Source organism: Mustelus asterias, chromosome 3 (genome assembly GCF_964213995.1).
Source record: "Mustelus asterias chromosome 3, sMusAst1.hap1.1, whole genome shotgun sequence".
NCBI lineage: Eukaryota > Metazoa > Chordata > Chondrichthyes > Carcharhiniformes > Triakidae > Mustelus > Mustelus asterias.
In genome coordinates this window covers 130,888,203-130,914,332 of record NC_135803.1, presented here as the reverse complement: position 1 = coordinate 130,914,332, position 26,130 = coordinate 130,888,203, and the positions used below count along the sequence as shown (strand labels likewise).

At 43.6% G+C, this 26,130-nt stretch overlaps 1 protein-coding gene across 1 annotated transcript in view; it reads left to right on the top strand.

Annotated features, from left to right (window-relative positions):
• Positions 1–26,130, top strand: part of cacna1db (calcium channel, voltage-dependent, L type, alpha 1D subunit, b) — a 335,919-nt gene that overhangs the window by 208,742 nt on the left and 101,047 nt on the right. Inside the window, exons 29-32 of the mRNA XM_078209623.1 lie at positions 2,636–2,727; positions 9,710–9,869; positions 17,834–17,961; positions 22,881–22,977. Coding sequence (XP_078065749.1) covers positions 2,636–2,727; positions 9,710–9,869; positions 17,834–17,961; positions 22,881–22,977 — 477 coding nt within the window. The remainder of the gene's footprint in view (positions 1–2,635; positions 2,728–9,709; positions 9,870–17,833; positions 17,962–22,880; positions 22,978–26,130) is intronic.

Below are 26,130 nucleotides of genomic sequence, written 5' to 3'. Positions count from 1 at the left end.
CTTAGTTAGGCCGCACTTGGAATATAGTCTTCAATTCTGGTCGCCACATTACCAGAAGGATATGGAGGCTTTGGAGAGGGTACAGAAAAGATTTACCAGGATGTTGCCTGGTATGGAGGGCATTAGCTGTGAGGAGAGGTTGGAGAAACTTGGTTTGTTCTCACTGGAACGACGGAGGTTGAGGGGCGACTTAATAGAAGTCTACAAGATTATGAGAGGCATGGACAGAGTGGATAGTCAGAAGCTTTTTCCCAGGATGGAAGAGTCAATTACTAGGGGGCATAGGTTTAAGGTGCGAGGGGCAAGGTTTAAAGGAGATGTATGAGGCAAATTTTTTACACAGAGAGTAGTGGGTGCCTGGAACTCGTTGCCGGGGGAGGTAATGAAATCGGATACGTTAGTGACTTTTAAGGGGCGTCTTGACAAATACATGAATAGGATGGGAATAGAGGGATATGGTCCCTGGAAGGGTAGGGGGTTGTAGTTCAGTCGGGCAGCATAGTTGGTGCAGACATGGAGGGCCGAAGGGCCTGTTCCTGTGCTGTAATTTTCTTTGTTCTTTGTTCAACAGGAAAAAGGAAGCATATGATAGGTCTAGGCATCTAAAAACTGACAAAACCCCAGAGGAAGGAAAGTAGGAAGGAATTTAACCCCGAATTAGGAGAGCTGAAAGGGGCCATGAAATGTCTTTAGCAGACAGGGTCAAGGAGAATCCCAAGGCTTTTTATGCATAAATTAGGAGCAAGGGGGTAGCAAGAGAATAAGGACAATGAAGGGAAGTTATGCGTGGACCCACAGGAAGTGGTGAGATCCTTAATGAGTACTTTGTGTCGGTATTCACCAAGGAGAAGGACATGATGGATGTTGAGGTCAGGGATAGGTGTGTGAACGCTCAATATATCAAGGGAGGAAGTGTTGAGTATCATAAATTACATTAAGGTAGACAAGTCCCCAGGGCTGAATAGGATCTATCCTAGGTACTGTGGGAGGCAAGGGAAGAAATAGCTGGGGTCTTAATAGAGATCTTCACATCCTCTTTGACCATAGATGAGGTTCCAGAGGACTGGAGAATAGCCAATGTTGTTCCCTTGTTTAAGAAAGGTAGCAGAGATCATCCAGAAAAGTTTAGGCTGGTGAGCCTGACATCAGTGATGAGGAAGCTTTTGGAGAAGATATTGAGGGACGGGATATATACACATTTGGAAAACAAATGGACTAGTTAGTGACAGCCAGAATGGTTTTGTATGGGGAAGGTCATGTCTCACCAACTTGATTGACTTTAACAAAGATAATTGATGAGGGAAGGGCTGTGGATGTAGTTTATATGGACTTTAGTAAGGTGTTTGACAAGGTCCCACATGGCAGACTGGTACAAAAACTAAAATCACATGGGATTCAGGGTAGGCTGGCTAGATGGATGCAGAACTGACTTGATTATAGGCGACAGAGCATAGTGGTGGAAGGGTGTTTTTCAGAATGGAGATCTGTAGCTGGTGGTATTCCCCAGGGATCAGTGCTGGGATCTCTGTTGTTTGTAGTATATATAAATGATCTAGAGGAAAATGTGGGGGTTCTGATTCATAAGTTTTCGGATGGCACGAAGATTGGTGGAGTTGCTGATAGTGCCGGGGGATTGTCAAAGGATACAATAGGGTATAGATTGATTGGAGACTTGGGCACAGAAATGGCAAATGGAGTTTAATCCAGAGAAATGCAAGGTGATGCGTTTTGGAGAAAAATTTAGGTATGAATTAAACTAAAAGGAACATTAACATACAGAGGGATTCAGGCGTGCAGGTCCAAAGTTCCCTAAAAGTAACAACACAGATGGCCAAGGTGATGAAGAAAGCATATGTCATGCTTGCCTTCATCAGCTGGGGCATTGAGTACATTGAGCATTGGGAAATCATGTTGCAGCTATATAAAACCCTCAATAGGCCGCATTTGGAATATTGCATGCAGTTCTGGCCACCACACTACCAGAAGGGTATGGAAGCTTTGGAGAGAGTGCAAAGAAGGTTCACCAGGATGTTGCCTGGTCTCGAAGGTGTTGTCTATGAAGAGAGGTTGAATAAACTGGGATTGCTTTCACTGGAAAGATGAAGGATGAGGGGAGATTTGATAGAGGTCTACAAAATTGAGAGGCATAGACAGGGTGGATAGTCGGGAGCATTTTCCAAAGGTGTAAGTGTCAATTACAAGGGGTCACAGGTTCAAGGTGAGAGGGGGAATGTTTAAGGGAAACGTGCGGGGGAAATTTTTCACCCAGAGAGTGGTAGGTGCCTGGAATGAGCTGCCAGGGGAGGTGGTGGAAGCAGGCACGTTAACAACATTTAAGAGGCATCTGATGGGTACATGAATAGGGAGGGAACAGAGGGATATGGACCGAGTAAGGGCAGAAGGTTTTTTTTTAGTTTAGTTAGGGCATCATGATCGGCACAGGCTTGGAGGGATGAAGGGCCTGTTCCTGTGCCGTACTTTTCTTTGTTCTTTGTAATTTCACTAATCTGAAAATAAATAAGTCTGATTTAACATGACTTAGAAACAAAAAAAATCAATAATAGTCCACAGTCCAGTACATAGTGATAAAACTAACTATTTCATAGTAACTGAACAATATTACTATTTTTTCCAGATATTTGGCAAAGTTGCCTTGCAAGACCATACACAGATAAACAGAAATAACAACTTTCAGACTTTTTTTCAGTCTGTTCTACTTCTTTTCAGGTACAAAATAATCAATGTCACTAGTTTTTGGTTTCATTCTGAGAAGTCTTGGGGCTGAATTGTATCCCCCAAGGTCAGAGTTTAAAATGCAAGAAATCTGAAAAGGAACTGAACTGACCTTAAACCCACACTACTTCCATTTTTAATGTAGATAGGATGAGAGGCAGCTGAGTAACTGCTCATGAGAAAGATTGGTCATTTAAATATTATGAGTCTGTGTACCTTCATTTTAACAACCATTCTATTTTTAACCATAGGCAGCCAGGTTTCCCAGGCCTGGGCAAATCAGACAGCTTAAGGAAGGTGAGAAAGGTTGAACCCATGAGATATATGCCTTTATAGCATTGCTTGTGGGCCAAGAGGATCAGCAATGATTCCTCCAAAATCAACAAGCTTCCCAATAAACAGCCTAAGTGACCTGTACCACCATCCGCCTATTAACTGACAACCCCTTAATCAGTATCTCGCTCTTCCACAATGTCTGTTACCCACCCTGACCACTAGCAAATTCCGCTCATTGACGAGTCATCACCAACTTCTACACTGACCACCAACTAGTCACCACCTTGATCACCATGGTACTGTCCTCACAATTGGGAAGCCACAAGACACTTTTATGTTGTTTAGACAATAACTGCCTGCCCCTCTCAGCCAGGATCTCCGGTTCCAAAAGCTGCTGGCCAATAAGATGGCAACTCTCCAGTTCCTGGAGCGGTGTTCATCAGTGGGATTGCAGCAGTTACCTGACCAACTTCAATGGAGGAGGCCTGGAATGTAGGTAATTGGGGTCAGGGATTGCTGGTGTCAACCAGGCAGATCTTGGTTAGGTGGGGTGGGCTGATCGCAAGCATGGGGATCTATGGGGGGACCTTCCGTGGGTGCTGAGTGCCCAATCCCAGAGCATGCAAGGCGTCCACTAGGGTTTGTTAACTAGATGGCTTCCCCACATGGCATAGTTTTTCAGGGGTGGCAGGAAGAACCACTGAAGTGTCCATTAATTGAGCACTCGATGGCCTTAATTAGCCTAAGGGCAGGAAGCCACACGCCGCCTACCCTGTGATGAATTATCAGCAGAGGTGGAAAGGTGACCACTTCCCACAGGAAACCCACAATTGCTACCATCTCGAAGGACAAGGACAGCAGACACATGGGAGCACCACCACCTGGAGGTTCCTCTCCAAGCCACTCATTATCCTAACTCGGAAAGATATTGCCGTTCCTTCACTGTTGCTGGGTCAGAATCTTAGAACTCCTTCTCTAATAGCACTGTTGGTGTACCTACACCACATGGACTGAAGCAGTTTAAGGAGGCAGCTCACCACCATCTTCTCAAGGGAAATTATGGATGTACAACAAATATTGGTCTAGCCAGCAACTCCCACATCCCTTGAAAGAATGAAAAAAAAAGCACAGTAACCCCCTGCGATTACACCTGACCTTATGCCACCCCTGCCTCCCAGACCATTCCAGGAGTGAAGAATGCCATAAAATTCCAGTCATTGCCTCTTATTTAAGTGGAAGCATGCTGTTGGACAATCATCAGTTATAAAGGGTTATATTTTGAACATATGACGTGAATGAATGCCTAATGCTATCGTGTAACTTTGTCAAATCATGAATCTCAAATCTTTGACTGAATAGATCACTGCAAAGAAACTGCTCAGTTATGTTCAGAACTGCATCTCCACAGATTTAGGATCTCAAGTGTTCCAAAAAGTAGGCAAAGATATTGAATAAGATAGTGTTTAGCATCAGCATTAAAAGAATGAAGACCAAAGAAGCGATGGAAAGATGATGGGTGGGATTTTACTTGAGCGAGACCGGAAATTCCCGCCTGAGGTCAATGGACATTTACATTGTCTGCCCCTCGCCCACTCTGATTCTGTGGTGGGTGGGTGGGAAGGTACAATTCCGGTGACTATTTGGTAACAACAACATACATGCATAAAGCAGCTGTAATTTAGTAACATGTTTCAATACACTTCACAAGAGCAATTATCAAACAAAATTTCAAAATGAGCCATATAAAAAGATATAAGAATTAGTGACCAAAACCTTGGTCAAAGAGGAATGTTTTAAGGAGCATCTTAATGGAAGAGAGAGAGTTGTCACGCTTTAGGGAGAGAATTACAGAGTTTTAGGCCTTGGCAGCTGAAGGTATTGTTTTGCTGTGAGGGCAGAGTTTTCCAGCTGTTCCTGCTATTGGGATCCTCTGGTCCCACCGACGATGAACCACCTTTGTGGGTTTCCCGGTGGCAGGGGTGCGTTAAACGGGAAACCCTGTTGACAGCAGTGGCTCAAAAGAAGATCCGGCCAATGGTGGGCCACCTCCGCCACCATGAAACACGTGGCAGGAGGCGTAGAAAATCCTGCCATAAGTGTCTACTACTGTAAAAGTAACACACCGCAGTATAATTGAATTAATAATACTGATATATACTATTATAATACTATTATAGTTAGGATCCCTCCTCATTGTCATTAATTAATCCTTACATCTACACATAAAAGATTTCACACATTTTAGTAGCTGCCAGTATGTTCAACCTCACCCTCACCTCCACCTTCGATGCCCCACCTGGCCTCCCCAACTGGCCTCCCCCCACCCCCCTCCCAAAAGTATTGTCTCTTGATCTGGTCATTCCCATGGCAGGGTCATCATTTCTGCTCATTTCATTATAAGGGCCTCATACTTTAACAAATTTGGTGGACAACAGGTTTTGGCCATTCACCACTAGATCCGCTAGACCCTGAAAGTTAGATCCCTGAAAGTTGGCACCCAAGTTGATAGGGTTGTTAAGCAGGCGTACAGAGTTAGCTTTTATTGGTAGAGGGATTGAGTTTCGGAGCCAGGAGGTCATGTTGCAGCTGTACAAAACTCTGGTGTGGCCGCACTTGGAATATTGCGTATAGTTCTGGTCGCCCCATTATAGGAAGGATGTGGATGCATTGGGGGAAAGGGTGCAGAGGAGATTTACTAGGATGTTGCCTGGTATGGTGGGAAGGTCTTATGAGGAAAGGCTGAGGGACTTGAGGTTGTTTTCGTTAGAGAGAAGAAGGTTAAGAGGTGACTTAATAGAGGCATACAAGATGATCGAGGATTATATAGGGTGGATAGTGAGAGCCTTTTTCCTCGGATGGTGATAGCTAGCACGAGGGGACATAGCTTTAAATTGAGGGGTGATAGATATAGGACAGATGTCAGAGATAGGTTCTTCACTCAGAGAGTAGTAAGGGCATGGAATGCCCTGCCTGCAGCAGTAGTGAACTCGCCAACATTTAAATGGTCATTGGATAAACATATTGATGATATTGGAATAGTGTAGATTAGATGGGCTTTAGATTGGTTTCACAGGTCGGCGCAACATCAAGGGCCGAAGGGCCTGTACTGCGCTGTAATGTTCTATGTTCTAGACCATAAGGCACTGTTGGATTTTGCTCATGCCTGTGAAAACTGCTCACTGTTCCAGGATCATCCTGGAATGCAAAGGTAACACCTTTCCTCCAACCTCACTTTCCTTGACAAGATTGAGATCATCAGCTTCCTCTATCATTTTCCACCCTTCCTCAAATTCATGTACATCTTTATGGAACTCCATGTTTGAATCCTCTTTCACAGTATTGAAATGGCTTTCTTCAAAGTCACTAATGAGAAAGGAAAACTATGCCTCCTCCTCCTTCACAACCCTTTTATGACCTTTGACAGAGTTGATCACACCATCCTTCTCCAATAATTCTTCACTGTTGTTTGGCTCACCTGGTTCCATTCTTACTTGTCTGATTGTAGTCAGAGAATTACCATCAATGACTCCTCTACCCATTCCTGTACTGTTAACCCCAGGTCTCTCCAATGATCCCAATCACTGCCCCCATCCTATTTCTTATCTGCTAGCTGCCCCTTAGGGACAGCATTAGAAAAAGCAGTATCAGTTTCCACATCTATGCTGACGATACCTAAATGCACCTAGCCACCGCCTCCTTTGATCCCTCCAATGTCTCTATCAGATTCCTTTCCTGACATTGAGTACTGGATGAGCAGAAATTTTGTCCAGTTAAATATTGTGAAGACCAATGTCTTTGGGGACAATTCTCCCATCCTGCTGCACTGCTTTTGTAGCGCAGCAGGCTGGTAGACACGAGCGGAGGCCGTTTCGTGAGCTCCCCGCTGGGCACCAGGGCTTCCGCGCGTCTCCGGTAGCCAGATTACCGGCGCTGTGAGCTCCGCACCAGAAATTGCCATGAAGCTGAATAAATTATTGAAATCCTTATCTCAATCTATTTTAAATATCATTAGCAGGCCCAGGACTGAAATCTCTGGGCCCACTAGCCTCTTCACTCCCACCAGGAGTATTTCACTCCAGTGGGATTTAGTATAGCTCTCCACTTGTGGGGAGCTGGCGGTCCGACCCCGCTGTAGTGAAGGGGGGCAATTGGGGCCCCCCCAGAGGGTCGGGCACCTGGGTGGTGCCCCTGGGCATTGCCATCTTGACAGTGCCAACTTGGACCCCTGGGACTGTCCAAGGGGCAAATTGCCAATGCCCGGAGGGCGCCAAGGAGATGGAGTCTAATGGGAGCAGGACCTGATGGGGGCGATCGGTGGGGTTGGGGGGTCCCACTGTCACTCTGCATTTGGGCTGACAGAGGGAGAGAGGCTAGCGATCGGGGCTGGCCATTGGGGTGTGGGTGGGAGGTGTCAGCCTGCTGGGGGGGTGGTCAGGGCTACCGGAGGGTTGGGACTTTGGGGGGGTGTCGGGCTGCTGGTAGGGATGGGGGGAGTAATCGGGAGAACGGCGTTGCGGGTGGGGGGGGTGTGTGGGATCATCGAGGCAGGCTGGGAGCGGGAGGGAGTCGAGGCTGGCCCGGACATGTTCGCGGGGCCAGCAATCAGGCAGTGGGGGGCTCGGAGGGGCAGCACTGCGGGAATCGTGGGGCTTGCCAGCCGTCAGGAGGCCAGCAGTGTGGGGCTACCGTGCATGCGCCGATCTCGGTGCTGACAGATCAGTGCATTTGCAGTGGCCCGCTCAGTGCTATGCTGCCGGCCTCTCCAGTGGGAATAGGCCTTGTCCACTGATTTTCGGCGTGATTCACGCTGAGGCACTCTGAAATGCACAGAGTGTGGGAGATTCATTTTGAAAACCCTGCTGAAAAAACCAGTGTGATTTACTCCAGTTTTTATGTGAATTCGACAGATCGAATTTTTTTGGGAGAATTGCCCCCATTGTCTTTAGATTCTGCTGCAAACATCAATCCCATGCCACTAATTTCCTCCCTGTCCCTGCCAATTGTCTGAGGTTGAACTAGACTGTTCACAAGCCCAAGATGAAATTTCAGCTACATATCTACACTCTTTCAGCTACATATCTACATATATCTACGCCTATTTCTACATGTGTAACATCGCCAAGCTCTCCTCCTGCTGCAGTTCTTTTGCTGCTTAAATCTTCATCTATTTGACTATTTTACCAGACTCCTTGCCAGCTTTCCACATTCTACCCTCCATAGACTTGAAGTCATCCAAACCTTTGCTGCTGATGTACTATCCCGCACCAAATGTTGTTAACTTATCGCCTCTGTGTTCACTAACCTGCACCGGTTTCTGGTTAAACAAAAGGCCTCGGTCTTAAAATTATAAACCTCGTTTCAAATCCCTCTATGCCCTCACCCTCACTATCCCAGTAATCTCCTCTACAACCTTTTGAGATATTTGCACTCCTCTAATTCTGCTCTCTTGAGCATCCCTGATTTTAGTGGCTACACCAAGGTTTTATCATCTTCCCTGATATCTTGTGACATGATGAAAATATATTATATGGCTACAGAATAGCTCCTCTATAGCTTTACAAGGTGCCAAATTCTGTGGCTTGATGGTGTGTTAATGCTCTCACCATTATGCAGGCAAGTTGCAATTTGTCCACAAACCAGTAACAGCGACTAGCCATGCTAATTCTCTGTCCCCAACAAGTTCAGCTGCAGAGTGCCCTCATGGGGGTTAGAACTCTTGTGTTTCTGTAAGGGAGATAAAAAGAGAAGACATATACAACATTTGAACACATAAAGCTATATCAAATGCTGATGACAACAAAGGGAAGGTGGTTTTAGGAAGACTTTCTCATGTATAATATTGTGTAGAGATTTACAATTTATAGTCTATAAAATAGTGTTGGGAGCAGGCATTGGTAGTTCTGCTAACATCCTCATATTTAGTCAAGGAGTTCTCAGCAAATATTCACAGTCCATTTACAAATAGGATCCATCAACATAGGAAGAGTGACTCAATATTACAGACCTACGTTTCGATTTATGACGTTAGTCATTAGTTGCCTTTTAGTTTGCATTGGCTTAGGTAACAAACATTTTAACAGATTACAAAGTGTTGAATAACATTACTTCATGGAGACTTTTACAATCCAACACAAGCTTGAGATTATACTTCGAAGAATCTCTGCGGTACTAGGATCTCTAACAGCTGATGGAGAGTTTTAGCCTTGAATCTAGCCACGTTTACATATATTCTTCCAATAATATAATTGTTAGTGTTGACAGATATTTGTTGTTTTTCACTGAGAAAATCAGTTGCTGGTATGTTTCAGATGTAGATGCATATTAGCCGACTTCTGGAATCATACTGACTTGGAATATATTTCTCAATAAATTTCTGCCCATCTTATTGCAAATTCCAGTGTTGTTTGGATTACCAATCCATACTAGAAGCAATCAAATATGAAACTGAAAGTGTAAATTGGTAAATCGGGAAAAATGTGTCACAAAATTTGGACATTGAGTTCAAACAATGCATAAGTCACATTGGTTCAGGGATTTCAATGGGATTAAAGTTTGACCACAGGCAGGTGATCCACTCTGCCAGCTGAACTCCGAGGCAAAAGAAGGTGAAAATTATCCCCAAAATCAATTACATTAACAGTCAACGTCAATATTAAATTGCATTGATAGTCTTTCTGATGACATTATACTGTTTCAACAGGTGTGCCACAGGAGAAGCCTGGCAAGAAATCATGTTAGCATGCATGCCTGGAAGACGCTGTGACCCGGAGTCAGAGTATGGCCCAGGAGAAGAGTTTACATGTGGTAGCAACTTTGCTATTGTATATTTCATCACTTTTTACATGTTATGCGCATTTCTGGTATGTGGTATTCATATTCATGTTGGCTTGAACTTTGTGATCTTTGAAATCTGTCTGGAAATTATTTATAAATGATTGAAAAGCTAACATTCATGCAACCAGAAAATAAATGCTTCCCAAAGTGCGTAAACAGCTCAGACAGCAAATTAGGACAGTAAGTTGCTGAAATATACCAACTAAAAGGTACCAAGATCAACTTTGGCCTGTGATGAAGTGTTAATGTTATCTAGAATAGTAGTGTGGGCATCACTATCAACCTAGGCTGGGATGGTGGTGGGGAGGGGGTGTGGGGTGGAAATCAGTCAAAGTTTCTGTTTCTTTGGACTATCCTTGGCCATTTGGCTCTATTTAACCATTTTGATTCTAAGTGCTGGGCGGACTTGAAACTGGGAGTGTTTCAGATTGAACTCTTAGACCCATTCTGAGGCACCCCCATTCGCACTCTGCCTGCAAAAATATCAGCGATTCCGAATTGCGCTACACAAACATGTGGGCAGGGCGTAATGCGCCTGAAAACTTGCAGCTCCGATCGGTGCCTCCAACTGCGCATGTGCAGAAATAAAATGATAGAATGCTGCTTCCCTGCCACTTCCCTCCTGCGCCAGATAATGCCTCCCCTTGGCCCCCACAGACATTGCCTCACCCTCCCCCAACATTACTGACCCCCTTATCCCCCCACCCGCTCTGCCACCCAGACCGATCGCGGCCCTGTCCCCCCCCTTCCTCCCACCGATCTCAAGTAGAGTGGCAGCGGACCCCCCTTCCCCCCCACCGATCTTAAGCAGAGCGCCGTCAACGCACATTCCCCACCCCCCACTTACCTCCTCACTAACCCTCACTGACGGAGCGCCCGAATCGGACTTATATGGAGCATGTCTGTTTCGCGCCAATTCCAGATAGCCGAACACAGTGGTAAAGGGGGAAGTGCCAGTAAAGTTGGGAGTGCAGCCCATTAAGTCAATTTAAATGCATGCAAATGCGGGCGCGGATCGCACTACTTGCCTCATGCCTGACTTAACTAAGTTTTCACGCCCGAAAACAGGCGCAAAGCGATGGTAAAATCGGGCCCAGTGAGTTGAACTTTAATTATCAGATCCAATTGCAGATGGAGAGGGCAGCAGCTTATTGGGAACTCAAATTTCAGCAGGGTGTTCATCTGTGACTTCTAACTCAGTAACTGTATTTGCATCTGACTTCTGGTCTTCCCAATTAATTAGAACATGATGATATCCTGCTTTCAGGTCTAATAATTAAAGGGATCCTGCAAGGTTTAGAGTTTATATATTATGCAAGTGTGAGGACAACACTTAACTGTTTCTATCAGTATGTAAAGCCTTTCTTGCCTGTCAGTTGCATAGTCCTATCAACTCCCACTCTCCTTGTGTTACAAGGCAAGTTCCAGGAAGCTAAGGAAACCAGTGTACAGAGTTAAAGTTAGAACCTTGGGTTATAATTGCAATTAATTACCATTTAAGTGTCAGACCGGCCTTTACCACAGGGGTCTGCCACATGCTGAAGAACATCCTCGGGTTAAAAGCTGAAGTCGGCAGGTTCCTGTAAGTTTCCTGACATGTTGATTATTTCTGGTGTTTTAATCTGCCACCTGCGGAGAAACCTACCCACCTTATTAGGTTAAAATTCTCCCCAATGAGGAGAAACAAAATTGACAAAGAAAATGAGTGAGAAAACTAATAGTAAATAAATGAACATTTGTAATTCCTGTAATTTTAAATTCCCTATACCATAGATTAGAAACAGTAACTTTTAGGACAGGAAACAGCATTTCACCCAACAAAGGTGCTCAATTTAGGTTATGCTGAGGACCACCATTCTTTATTCTCACCACATTCTTCAATTCAGTCGGAAATGTATCTAAATTTGTTTTCTGTTTCTTTCAAAGCCTTTCCTGATAACCTGTCCCATTTACATGTTGTTCTTTGTATGAGCATGCACATTGTTTGGATTTAGCATTGTTATTATTATCTACATACTGCCTTGTTCTTCCTGTTCTAAAAAATCCTTTTGTAAACCTCTCACCTTTTGTCCTTTGTGAATGTAAATGAGAGCTGCATTTTGTTTTTCTCTGTCGAGTCCATACAATTTTTAAATGCATTGATGTTTACCCCTTTGATGTTTCTTATAAGTTTGTTTTATTTTCTAGTATAGGTAGTTCCTTTAGAACTCATGGAGATGTATGTTATCTAGTTTGAATGCTTTGTCTATTTCAGGGAAAAAACGAATTTTTAGTGAAGATTTTGTCACAATTTCCTGCTGTTTACACAGATCCCATCCCAACTTAATCAATTCTGCACCCTCTTCTCCTGTGAAGACAGATCAAAAGTAATAGCTATGCCAGTTCCATATCTGACAGTGCCAACTTTCCTTGTTATCTTTAAAAGGAAAAATAGAGTAGAAACATTAATTGAACCTGTGTCTGAATGGGTAAGCCCAAAGTTAACTCAAAATTGGATCTCAAGCCTTATTTAAATGTCATGGTGAGATGCTAACAACTATTGAGAATGACTCGAGCAGCTTACTACTGAAGCAACTGTGAAATACAGTCGGGGCGATTGTCCCAAAAAAGCTGTAAGTACTGAATTTGCAGGAAAATAGTCTAAATCAGGATTGTTTTTTCAGTGGGAGTTCATACTTGAATCTCCCACACTCTGTGCAATGCAGAGGTCACAATTGTGAATATAATTAGAAGTTTGGGGGGGTGGGGCCTATTTACGCTAGAGTCTGGCAGTTCCGGGCCTCTGCGCATGCGCAGAGACCACCCGGGACCGGCGCAGTGTTGCCCTTCCAGCTCCCCATGGCCCAATTGTGGCTCCCACAAGCATTCCTGGGCCAGCCCTGACCCCCCTCCCATCCTGGAACACCCGGATCTCCAGCCCCCCCACCTCCCAGCAGTGATGATCCCCCCCCCCAATTCCCCCACCCTGGCAGAACCCCCTCCTGGGAGGCAGACCCTCCGCACTCTAGCATTCTCCATGGGAGCAGACCCCCCCCTGGCAGATCCCCTCCCCCTCCCTCCCCCCCAGCCTGCCCCATTTGCTGGCCTCCCTCCAGCACTGACCGATCCAGAATGGCAGCGGGACCCCCTACCTCCACCGATCGCTCACTAGGCACCGTCTGCAGGTGGCCCAGGCCCCTAGGCCCTGCCCCTTATTCCCACCCCACAGGCCCCACCTCCTTGTCATTTCCCCCTAAGCCCTGCCCCCTTGGTCCTACCCATAGGTGCTGTCCCCTTAGCACTGCCCCATGCCCGGTGGGCAGTGCCAAGGTGCCCCTTGAGCATGGGCACTTTGCCCTTTGGGCAGTGCCAGGGACACAGGCTGGCACTGCCAGGGTGCCCATGCCCAGGGGGCACCTCTCCCCCATTGCCCCCCCTTCACTCCATTGCGGTCTCCTGCTAGTTCCTCGAAAGTGGGGAGCTACTCTAAACCCTGCCGGAGTGGAATTGTACTGGCGGGGTGGGAGATGCTATCGGGCCCGGAGAATTCAGTCCCGGGCCCGATAATTACATTTAAATTGCATTAAAAATAGATTAAAATAACTCACCTGCTGTTCCCGCTGGTTTCCTGTGTGGTCCCAAACACGCCAGATTTCCATCGCTGGGAGATGCGCATGCGTCGGGAACACTTACGCGAATCCAGTGAATCAGCGCACGTGTGAATCTCCCGGCCCAGCCTAACGGGTCGAAATGGGAGAATCGCCCCCAGTATCATTGACAGTACATAAGGGTGAATTTGATGAGGATGCAGAGATCCTTCAGAATGATCTGGACAGGTTGGGTGAGTGGGCTAATCAATGGTAGATGCAGTATAATTTTGATAAATGTGAGGTTATTCACTTTGGAAGGAAAAAACAAGAAGACAGTTTACTACCTGAATGGCTGTAAATTGGAGAGGGGAGTGTGCAGCGGGATCTGGGTGTCCTTGTGCACCGGTCACTGAAGGTAAGCATGCAGGTGCAGCAGGCGGTAAAAAAGGCAAATGGCATGTTGGCCTTCATTGCGAGAGGTTTTGAGTACAGGAGTAGGGATGTGTTGTTGCAATTATACAAGGCCTTGGTGAGGCCACACCTAGAGTATTGTGTGCAGTTTTGGTCCCCTTTTCTGAGGAAGGATGTTCTTGCTCTGGAGGGAGTGCAGCGAAGGTTTACCAAGCTGATTCTGGGAATGGCGGGACTGATGTATGAGGAGAGATTGACTAGGTTAGGATTGTTTTTGCTGGAATTCAGATGAATGAGGGGGCATCTCAAAGACTTTAAAATTCTAACAGCACTAGACAGGTTAGATGCAGGGCGGATATTCCCGATGCTGGAGGAGAACTAGAGGTCACAGTCTGAGGATTCAGGGTAGACCATTTAGGACGGAGGTGAGGAGACATTTCTTCACCCAAAGAGAGGTGAGCCTGTGGAATTCATTATCACAGGAAGTAGTTGATGCCAAAACATTGAATGTATTCAAGAGGCAGCTGGATATAGCACTTGGGGCAAATGGGATCAAAGGTTATGGGGAAAAAGCAGAATTAGGCTATTGAGTTGGATGATCAGTCATGATCATAATGAATGGCAAAGCAGGCTTGAAAGGCCAAATGGCCTTCTCCTGCTCCTATCTTCTATGTTTCTATAAAAAGGTTGGCCAGGAGATGGTGGTGCCAATCAGGAACAGGGTGACCAGCAGAGGAAGGTGGTGACAGCCATATGGGGTGGGCTGATCCAGGTGGGGAGCGGGCAATGGCCATACTTTGAATGTGGAGCTGGGAGGAACTCTCTTTGCACCCTGTGGCTCCACATTCAATTTAGGATTTTTGTTAAACTCAGCTTTCTGGTGGAAGCCTGCTGAAGTCAGGTTGGTTATATTGCATGGATATCTGACTTTCCTGGCTGCATTTGGGCAACCCATTCGTATGCAAGAGACTTAAAATGGGCATTGGGTCCTTTACTTTCCTGTACTAAGTGCATGTTTCAGGCACACTTCTGTCTCATAATAAGTGTGTAATCCCAGCTCAACATGTTAGAGGTGCAAGTGCCCATTTAGTTCCCAATAAAATGATCACAGTGCCATTGAATTTCTAGCCTGATTGTTTCCTTTCTCCTTGAATTGCTATATGTTTGAAACACCTTTATTGTTACCTAAGTTTTGTTTTACACTCGATTTATTTTTCATTTTTTTAAGCTACTTTTGGTGGTTTTCCTTACCAAATCTGTGCCTGTCCTCAGAAAAGTAATTTTAAGAATTAGGAGCAGGAGTAGGCCATCTGGCCCTCAAGCCTGCTCCGCCATCCAATAAGATCATGGCTGATCTTTTCGAGGACTCAGCTCCACTTACCCACCTATTTACCATAACTCCTAATTCCTTTATTGTTCAAAAAATTATCTATCCTTGTCTTAAAAACATTCAGTGAGGTAGTCTCAGCTGTTTCACTGGGCAGGGAATTCTACAGATTCACAACCCTTTGGATGAAGAAGTTCCTCCTCAACTCAGTCCTAAATCTGCTCCCCCTTATTTTGAGGTCACGCCCCCCAGTTCTAGTTTCATCGGCTAGTGGAAACAACCTCCCTGCTTCTATCTTATCTATTCCTTTCATAATCTTATATGTTTCTGTAAGATCTCCCCTCATTCTTCTGAATGCCAATGAGTATATAGTCCCAGTCTACTCAATCTCTCCTCATTAGCCAACCCTCAACTCTGGAATCAATCTAGTGAATCTCCTCTGCACCCCCTCCAGTGCCAGTATATTTTATCTCAAGTAAGGAGACCAAAACTGTGCACAGTACTCCAGGTGTGGCCTCACAGCGCCTTATACAGCTGCAACATAACTTCGCTGTTTTTAAACTCCATCCCTCAAGCAACGAAGGACAAAATTCCATTTCCCTTCTTAATTACCTGCTGCACCTGCAAACCAACTCCTTGAGATTCCTGCACAAGGACACCCAGGCCCCTGTGCACAGCAGCATGCTGCAATTTTTTACCATTTAAATAATAGTCCATTTTGCTGTTATTCCTACCAAAATAAATGACCTCACATTTATCAAAGTTGTACTCCATCTGCCAGACCTTTGCCCATTTATTTAGACTACCTACATCCCTTTGCAGACTTTCAGTGTCCTCTGCACACTTTGCTCTGCCACTCATTTTATGGTCATCTGTGAATTTTGGCACACCACTTGGTCCCCAACTCCAAATCATCTATGTAAATTGTAAACAATTGCTGTCCCAACACTGATCCCTGAGGCACACACTAATCACTGATCGCCAACCAGAAAAATACCCATTTACCCCCACTCCTTGCTTTCTGGTAGTTAACCAATCCTCTGTCCATGCTAATACATTACCCGTAACACCATGCATCTTTATCTTATGTAGCAGCTTTTGGTGCAGCACCTTGGCAAATGCCTTCTGGAAATCCAGATACACCACATCTACAGGTTCCCCATCGTCCACCACGCATTTTACATCCTTAATTATAGCCCACTTGGTAACTATTGCCTTTTCAAATATTTGGCTTCACAAGGGTGAATTTATATTAAAACCATTACATTTATTTCCAGAATATTTCTACTTTTCCACTACAGTTCTCTCAAAGTTAACATCTGTAGCCCTTCTGGTGCACTCTGGGTACAACGCTGGTGGGAGTGCTTTGGATAGGCCACAGATTTGATCAGAATCAAGGTACATGGGGTTTCAACTTTACTTTAGGGATTCCACAGAGCCTTGTAAAAAATGGAGCAGAGCCTCCAACTGCTTCATGAAAAATAAGTAATTGTAGGAAGCAACAGGGTTGGAGCAGACACTTCCAACACTGGTGTTGATGCAGATGTGGTGAATGGCAGTTGTTGGCTTCACCTGGAGGTTCATGATTTTGCCACAGGGTGGATGGATTTCTGCAAAGAAGTATCATCATGGTGACCCTGGAAGAAGAACATTCCATGGGACTATGAAGAGAAAGGGGCGAATACTAAAGAGGCCACAGAGCAGAACTTGCTGCTGGTTACAAGATGCATTTAACAAGCTGTAGTACAAGACACTTATTAATTTATAAATCTGACCACTGCATTTACTGTTCTATCTACATCCTCTCATGCCCCACACATATACACCTTCACCTACAATGCCTGAAGTCTTCAATTCAAATCATATTCATGCCATCTGATGAAGCATCCATGTAAACTTTTGCAAGTAAGTTTTCTGCACAAAACTGTAGCTTCAAGGTTTTTAATGTCATGGTAGCATAGTGGTTAGCACTGCTGCCTCACAGCGGCAGGGACCTGTGTTCGATACCAAGCTTGAGTTACTGTCTGTGCAGAGTCTGCACGTTATCCCCATGTCTGCGTGAGTTTTCTCCAGGTGCTTCAATTTCCTCTCGCAGTGCGAAAGACGTGCTGGTTAGGTGCATTGGCCGTGCTAAATTCTCCCTCAGTGTACCTGAACAGGCACCAGAGTGTGGCAGCTAGAGGATTTTCACGTAACTTCCTTGCAGTGTTAATGTAAGCCTACTTGTGACACTAATAAGTAAACCTTTAAATCTAATGTTAATTTATGTCATGTGTGTTAATGCTTATTGGTAGCTTTCATGGTGTTTCCTCTTGGTGGCGCTATGTGACAAATACACACTTGAATCCTATGCTTTTGTTCCTTCAAGCTCAGTCGCAGGTGTATGAGTTGGCTGAAATTCTTTGAACAGGTTTGCTCAATTTATACCTACTTATTGGGCAAAACTGACCTGAAAACTTAGGCTATATCTACCAGAACCACAAAAATGTTATAAAAGAATATACTGAGTTCCCCAGAAATTGCTGTTTTTACAATGTCGCTATAACATTGTCACCAGAAAAACAGTTCCTCCAGTGAATGCTAATATTGCACTTTTCTACTTAAAATTAACGCAAAAGTCAACTGTTTACTAAAAGAAGCTTTCCCAAATGGGCAAATAATTGTTTCTGTCTTTATATCTCAGATTATAAACTTATTTGTGGCTGTAATCATGGACAACTTTGATTATTTGACGCGTGATTGGTCCATTCTGGGTCCTCATCATTTGGAAGAATTTAAAAGAATATGGTCTGAATATGATCCAGAAGCAAAGTAAGTAAATTTGATTTAATTCTGCTATGATGAAATGCCACAGAACAGGCTTGTGAGCAGAGTTATAGAGCTCATGGAATAAAGGAGGCTCAGTGACAAGAAATAGACGACTGTGAACAGTTGTTTTTCAAGCTAGAGGAAGGTATACTTGGGTATCCTCGAGCTCAGTACCTAGACTTGGGTGTAGAGAGCAGAATCTAAAAAGTTACAGATGACTTAAAACTTGAAAGTATTTTGAACTGTGAGGAAGATAATATTGAACTTCAAAAGGACAGACAGACTGGTGGAAGAGATCGCAAGTGGCAAATTAATACAAAGTGAAGGGACTCACTTTGACAAGAAGAATGAGCAGAGGCAATATAAAATAAAGGGTGCAATTCTAAATGGGTGCAGGAGCAGAAGGACCTGGCGGTATATGTGCAAGTATCATTCAAGGTGGCAGAGCAGATTGAGAGAATTAATAAAAAGGAATCCTGGGCTTTATATATAAGGGTATAGAGTACAAACTCAAGGCTTCATCATAAACTTTGTAGAACACTATTTGGCCTCAATTAGGGTATTGTCTTCAGTACTGAGCATCATACTTTAGGAAGGCATGAAGGTACTAGAGAGGATGCCGAAAAGATTCATGAGAATGGTTCCAAGGATTAGGGACTTAGTTTTGTGGATGGATTGGAAAAGCTGGAGTTTTTCTTGGATGAGATTGAGAGAGAATTGATAAAATTGTTCAAAACCAGGAGGGATTGGACAAAGTAGATAGGAAGAAACAGTTCTCATTGGGAAAAGGATCAAGAGCCAAAGGACACCAATTTGAGGTGATTTGATTTGATTTATTATTGTCACATGTATTAGTATACAGTGAAAAGTATTGTTTCTTGCATGCTACACAGACAAGGCATATTGTTCACAGAGAAGGAAAGGAGATAGTGCAGAATGTAGTGTTACAGTCATAGCTAAGATGTAGAGAAAGATCAACTTAGTGTGAGGTAAGTCCATTCAGAAGTCTGATGGCAGCAGGAAGAAGCTGTTCTTGAGTTGGTTGGTATGTGACCTCAGACTTTTGTATCTTTTTCCCAATGGAAGAAGGTGGAAGAGAGTATGTCCGGGGTGCATGGGGTCCTTGATTATGCTGCCTGCTTTTCCGAAGCAGCGGGAAGTGTAGACAATGTCAATGGATGGGAAGCTGGTTTGCGTGATGGACTGGGTTTCATTCACGACCTTTTGTAATTACTTGCGGTCTTGGGCAGAGCAGGAGCCATACCAAGCTGTGATACAACCAGAAAGAATGCTTTCTATGGTGCATCTGTAAAAGTTGGTGAGAGTCCTAGCAGACATGCCAAATTTCCTTAGACTTCTGAGAAAGTAGAGGCGTTGGTGGGCTTTCTTAAGTATAGTGTTTGGCTTGGGGGGACTAGGACAGGTTGTTGGTGATCTGGACACTTAAAAACTTGAAGCGTTCGACCATTTCTACTTTGTCCCCATTGATGTATACAAGGGCATGTTGTCCACTATGCTACCTGAAGTCGATGACTATCTGCTTTGTTTTGTTGATATTGAGGGAGAGATTATTGTCGCCGCACCAGTTCAGCAGATTCTCTATCTCTTTCTTGCACTCAGTCTCATCATTATTTGAGATCCGATCCACAATGCTGGTGTCATCAGCAAACTTGAAAATCGAGTTGGAGGGAATTTGGCCACACAGTCATAGGTGTATACGGAGTATAATAAGGGACTGAGGACACAGCCTTGTGGGACACCGGTGTTGAGGACGATCGTGAAGGAGGTGTTGTTACCTATCTTTACTGATTGCGGTCTGTGGATTAGGAAGTTCATGATCCAGTTGCAGAGGGAGGAGCCGAGCCCCAGGCCACGGAGTTTGGAGATGAGCTTCATAGGAATAATGGTGTTGAAGACTGAGCTGTAGTCAATGAAAAGGAGTCTGACGTAGGTGTCTTTGTTATCTAGGTGTTCCAGGGTTGAGTGCAGGGCCAGGGAGATGGCATCTGCTGTACTTGTTGCAGTGGTAGGTGAACTGTAATGGATCCAGGCAATCTGGGAGGTTGGAATTGATTTGTGCCATGACTAATCTTTCGAAGCACTTCATAATGATGGATGTCAGAGCCACCGGACGATAGTCATTAAGGCATGCGCTTGGCTTTTCTTTGGATGGTCATCTTCTTGAAGCAGATAGGGACCTCAGATTGTTGTAAAGAGAGGTTGAAGATGTCTGCGAATACTCCCGCCAGCTGGTCCACGCAGGATCTGAGTGCTCGTCCGGGTACCCCATACGGGTCAGTCATGAATGGACCTTCAGGAAGGCTGCTCTGATATCTGCAATGGTGACCTCAGTTACAGATTCATGGGTAGAGGGTGTGCTCTTTCTGACCTTTTACTCAAAACGGGCATAGAATGCATTGAACTCATCAGGGTGGGGTGTGTTGGTGCTGGCGATTTTACATGCCTTCAGCCTGTTATGTCTTGCAGACCTTGCCATAGTCAGCGAGGGTTCGTGTGGCTAGCCTGGGACTCTAGCTTGGTCTGGTATTGTCTTTTGGCATCTTTGGATCTCCTTAGATTACATCTGGTTTTCTTGTATAGGTCAGGGTCGCCTGACTTGAATGCCTCAGACCTAGACTTCAGGAAGCAGTGGATATCCCTGTTCATCCATGGTTTCCGATCGGGAAACAAGCGAATTTGTTTCTTTGGCACACAGGTGATTCGCTAAACAGTCAATGGCAACACAAGGAACAACTTTTTATGCAGCGAGCGGTTAGGTTTGAAAGGCACTGCTTGAGTGTGTGATGAAGGCAGATTCAGCTTTCAGAAAGAATTGAATACCTATCTGAAGAGAAAAAACTTGCAGAACTAAAGGAAAAAGGTGTGGTTGTTGCACTAGGTGGGTTGCCCTTGCAGAGTGCTGGCATAGATATGACAGGTCGAACTTCTGTGCTGTAACCATTCTATGATTCTATACAATTTTTACATATTATGTATGTTATTACATGCTTTGCTACATTTTCTCTGTAGAACATAACAATAAAAAGGTAATTTAACAAACTTGTGCTCCCTGCATAGTGTATCACTGATGAGGTACATTTCAGGAACTCCAGAGCATGCTTTCATGATTCTCCATCAATTAACTTTAAGGTGACATACCCAAATTCCAAACAAGCAAAGTTTTATGCTAGTGGTGCCAATTCATAACATTACCCTTTATATATTGCAAATAGAAAATGCAGAGCTTATTAAGATTTCACATTATGGGTCTGTGGTGTTGGGGTTATCGTACCAGAGCAGTAATCCAATGAAAGTGAGTTCAAATTTGAATTCAATTTTAAAACAAGGCTGGAAAGGAAAAGCTGGTACCAGTAAAAATCACAAAGGAACTGTCATATTGTTGTAAAACCCCAAGTGATTCACTAAGGGAAAGAAATTTGATGCCTTTACCTAGTATGGTCTATAGTCATTCTAAAGTCATTCAGTAGCAAACCACTGGACAGGTCTGCACCAGTTCAAGAAGAAGGCCCATCACCACATTCTCAAGGAAACTATGAATGGATAAAGAATGCCAACTACACCCATATCCAAAGAATTTTTTAAAAAACATATGGCATTAATGATGAAGAAAAGAGAAAAACATGGCTAAAAGAATATTAAGCTGTGAAGTATCTATTTAATTTCTGGTTCACCTGCACTTCATTTCCAATTTATTTACTGTTTTGGTAAACACAAAAGCTTGTTGCACAACTTCATAAATGTAATATTTACATTGAATTTTCTCTGAGCATAACAATCTGTAAACAACTCACGTACAGCTCTATTAAATGATTTTCATTGGCAAATTGTAAATAACATGAAGGCAGGACCAAGTTGCATCTATTTTTTAGCTGTTAAATGGCATCCCAAGCCTCCAAGTTAGTATGAAGGAAACGCATGTTTGTTATAAACCCATAGTGCACTGCCCGCCATATTGATGTAGGCAAAAGAAAAAGCATTCAGGGCTCACACCTGAACCAGGTGTTGGAATCTTTAAATGAGAGGTCTAACAGCAGTATGAAGCCCCTCCTGCAGTATTGGGTTGTCGTGAACACATAGGTGAACGGCATCTCCACATCGTGAACACATAGGGCAGGCATAGCTGCATTCAGGAAAATCCAGTGTGCCCAAAAAAGAGTTGGGGCTGGGAAAGAGTGATTTTATTAAGGAAAAGGAGTATTCCTGCTCCTAGTGACTCCAAAATCAGAAATATATATTTTAAACAATTATCTGGTTGGTTTCAGCCTGCAGTGGTCCATTTAAGGACCATCTGTTAGGTCGCATATTTTCTCTTGGTCTGTACCTTTAATATAGCACAGCTGTGATTTTCTGATCCCAAAGGTTTGAGGAACCAGCCTAAAATTCGTTAACTTTGGGCAGGAATTTTCAGTCCTGTGACAGAGGAACCAGAAAATCCCAGCCCTAATTATGGTACCCTTGCTTTTTTGATTTTCTTTTTATGCAGGAACCAGTTTCTAAGTAAATTGATTTTGAGTATAATGGCACACTAACTACTCTGTAACATTCTCTCACTCATGCCTTTGTTACCTCAAGCTTGACTATTTCAATACACTCCTGGCTGATCGCCTGCATTCTACCCTCTTGTTAACTTGAGGCCATCCTAAACTCTGTTGTCTGTGTCTTTGTTGTTGCTATCATCTACACTTCTTGGAGAGTTCATTTAAGATATCTTCAGACCAAAACCAATGCTATTTTTGTACACATAGACATTTATGGAGATATATGTTGCAATTTGGCATTGAATTAGATTATTAGCTAGTGAACTAATAAGATTAAAGAATGGTAGGTTTAATTATATTGTATTATATTATGCTTCTTTAACTAACAATTTTCTCATGCTTTGAAAATTCAATTCTTGATAGAGGAAGAATAAAACATCTTGATGTCGTTACTCTACTTCGACGTATTCAACCACCACTGGGCTTTGGAAAACTTTGTCCACATAGAGTTGCATGCAAGGTAAGTAAGGCAAATCTAAACTTGAAAGTTTCATTGATTAGTGACACTGATAATTTAAATCTGTTTGTCAATGTAACTTATTTCTGAGGACTGTTCTTGCAGAAACTAGGCAGGCTAATCATTATTGCACTCTAAGATATTACAGTTTATTTCATCCAATTTATATCTGTGATACAAGTGGGTCAATCCTCAAATTGAATCAGCTTCATATAATCCTATTAGCAATTACCTGCACTCAGTGCTAGAGAATTATAGTTCCTGAGAATTAAACAGATGTTCTGGGCCCCAAATCTATAAAACTGTACATTAGTCATGAGGTTTCTTGTAACCCAATTAAAAATTATGCTTACCAGTCATGAAAGCAGTGGCATTGTAATTCGCCTGGCATGGAAGGTTGGATTGATGCTGTAGTGGTCCAAACATTATGTTAATTGTTCAAAATTTCTGCTGCTGTAGGTTTAGATTAGGAATTATTTTTCATTGTCACAAAGTGAAATTCAATACAATCTTATTTTACTGTTCAGTATTGGTATCATCTGGTGACTGAAAGACTTAATGTACCAATGTTGTGAAGTGGAAAGTCATTCGTACAAGGTCGAGGAGATTATCAGCATAGTTCTTATTAAGAATTCAAGAGTGAAGTTTTTACTTGGGTGGGAAGAATAGTAAAAAATTTTTTTCAAATGGTGAGAAACTATCAGCAAGCAATTAGGTAACTGGTATGTTGGTCTTTATCGCAAGGGAGTTGGAGTACAAAGAGTAAGGAGGTCTTGGTGCAATTTATAGTTCTTTGGTAAGACAACACCTTGAGTTTTGATCTCTATACCTAAGGAAGAACATAATTGTTTTATGCAAATAAGGTTCACGAGATTGATTCCTCAGATGAGAGATTTGCCTGTGAGAACATATTGGGTAGAATGGGCCTATACTGCCTGGTGTTTACATAGATTAGAGGTATTTTCGTTGAAATATATAAGATTCTGAGAGGAAAAGTGCTGAGAAGCTGTTTCTCCGAGCTGGAGAGTCTGTAACTAGGTGTTATTCGCTAAGGATCAGAGGTCAATCATTTAGGATTGAGATGAGGAGAAATAGTCAGTCTTCAGAATTGTCTACCCCAGAGAGTTATAGATGCTCAGTCATTGAGTATATTCAATACTGAGATTTTTTGACTCAAAGAAAAATGAGAGATATGAAGATTAGGAGGAAAACTGCAGTTTAGGTTTAAGATCAGCTATAATCTTATTTATTGGCAGAGTAAGCTTGAGGGGCTCTGTGGCCGCCTTCTGCTCCTATTTCCTATATTCTTATGCTCTTAATTCAGTTTATTGTGAATTATCCTGCAGTGACAGTACTAATTAAGGAAGACATTTAGGGCTGAATTTTCACTTGAGTTGAGATGACTTGGGAACTCTTTAAAAAATAGCAGGCGGGTCCCAATTCCAGGAATCCCAACCTCATTCCAAGGTTGTCTGATTTTCAGGCGTGCCTTTAAAGGTGCTGCCTGGTTCCTGTCGAAAGCCTGTATCCAACACTCCTGACCTGGCTGGCTCCATTGTGGAGACAGACATGTCCTCTGCAATTTTCATGGAATTATGGAAGTTTTTAAAAATAAGTTGTGGTTCATGGCCCATCAGAGAAGTTATGAACCATATTCTGCATGAGAGAACCTTTTTAAAAGCTGGGTTAAAAAGGTTCTGCTCATGCTGTCAATGTCAAGCTATGCTCCTCCACCCATCCTCCATCATCCCTCATTCACCCTATGCCAAGCTATGCACCTCCACCCACTGCATGGCGCCTGTTACCTTCAGTGCCAACCTATGCCCCTCCACCTAACTATGCTTTGGCCCCTCAAATCACCAGTGTCAAGATTGGTCATTTTCATGCCCATTGAATGATTATACTCTTTATAGAGCCAATGAACCCCATAGTGACAGTAATAGGTGTAAAAAAATAACCTTTAAAAAATTGATAGCTAACTTCTTACTATGTTTAAAAAAGTTATTTCAGTAGATGGCAAGAGAAATGATAATTATCCAGCCCCTTTAAAGAATCAATAATAAAAAACATAAGCCCTTGAAACCACTCAACCTTGTGTAAGTAAACATTGTGAAATTGACCGCAGAGATCAGAGAGCCTGAGGGGCACAGCTGTTTCAACAAGAGTAATGGTTGTCTGGGCTCTCAGGAAAAACGTGCATAATGCCAGGGGACGTCAGGTTCATGTGCAGAGATATTTGAAGGTGGCAGGATATTCTGAGCGAGTAATTAGAACATAGAACAGTACAGCACAGAACAGGCCCTTCAGCCCACAATGTTGTGCCGAGCTTTATCTGAAACCAAGATCAAGCTATCACACTCCCTATCATCCTGGTGTGCTCCATGTGCCTATCCAATAACCGCTTAAATGTTCCTAAAGTGTCTGACTCCACTATCACTGCAGGCAGTCCATTCCACACCCCAACCACTCTCTGCATAAAGAACCTACCTCTGATATCCTTCCTATATCTCCCACCACGAACCCTATAGTTATGCCCCCTTGTAATAGCTCCATCCACCCGAGGAAATAGTCTTTGAACGTTCACTCTATCTATCCCCTTCATCATTTTATAAACCTCTATTAAGTCTCCCCTCAGCCTCCTCCGCTCCAGAGAGAACAGCCCTAGCTCCCTCAACCTTTCCTCATAAGACCTACCCTCCAAACCAAGCAGCATCCTGGTAAATCTCCTCTGCACTCTTTCCAGCGCTTCCACATCCTTCTTATAGTGAGGTGACCAGAACTGCACACAATATTCCAAATGTGGTCTCACCAAGGTCCTGTACAGTTGCAGCATAACCCCACGGCTCTTAAACTCCAACCCCCTGTTAATAAAAGCTAACACACTATAGGCCTTCTTCACAGCTCTATCCACTTGAGTGGCAACGTTTAGAGATCTCTGGATATGGACCCCAAGATCTCTCTGTTCCTCCACAGTCTTCAGAACCCTACCTTTGACCCTGTAATCCGCATTTAAATTAGTCCTACCAAAATGAATCACCTCACATTTATCAGGGTTAAACTCCATTTGCCATTTTTCAGCCCAGCTTTGCATCCTATCTATGTCTCTTTGCAGCCTACAACAGCCCTCCACCTCATCCACTACTCCACCAATCTTGG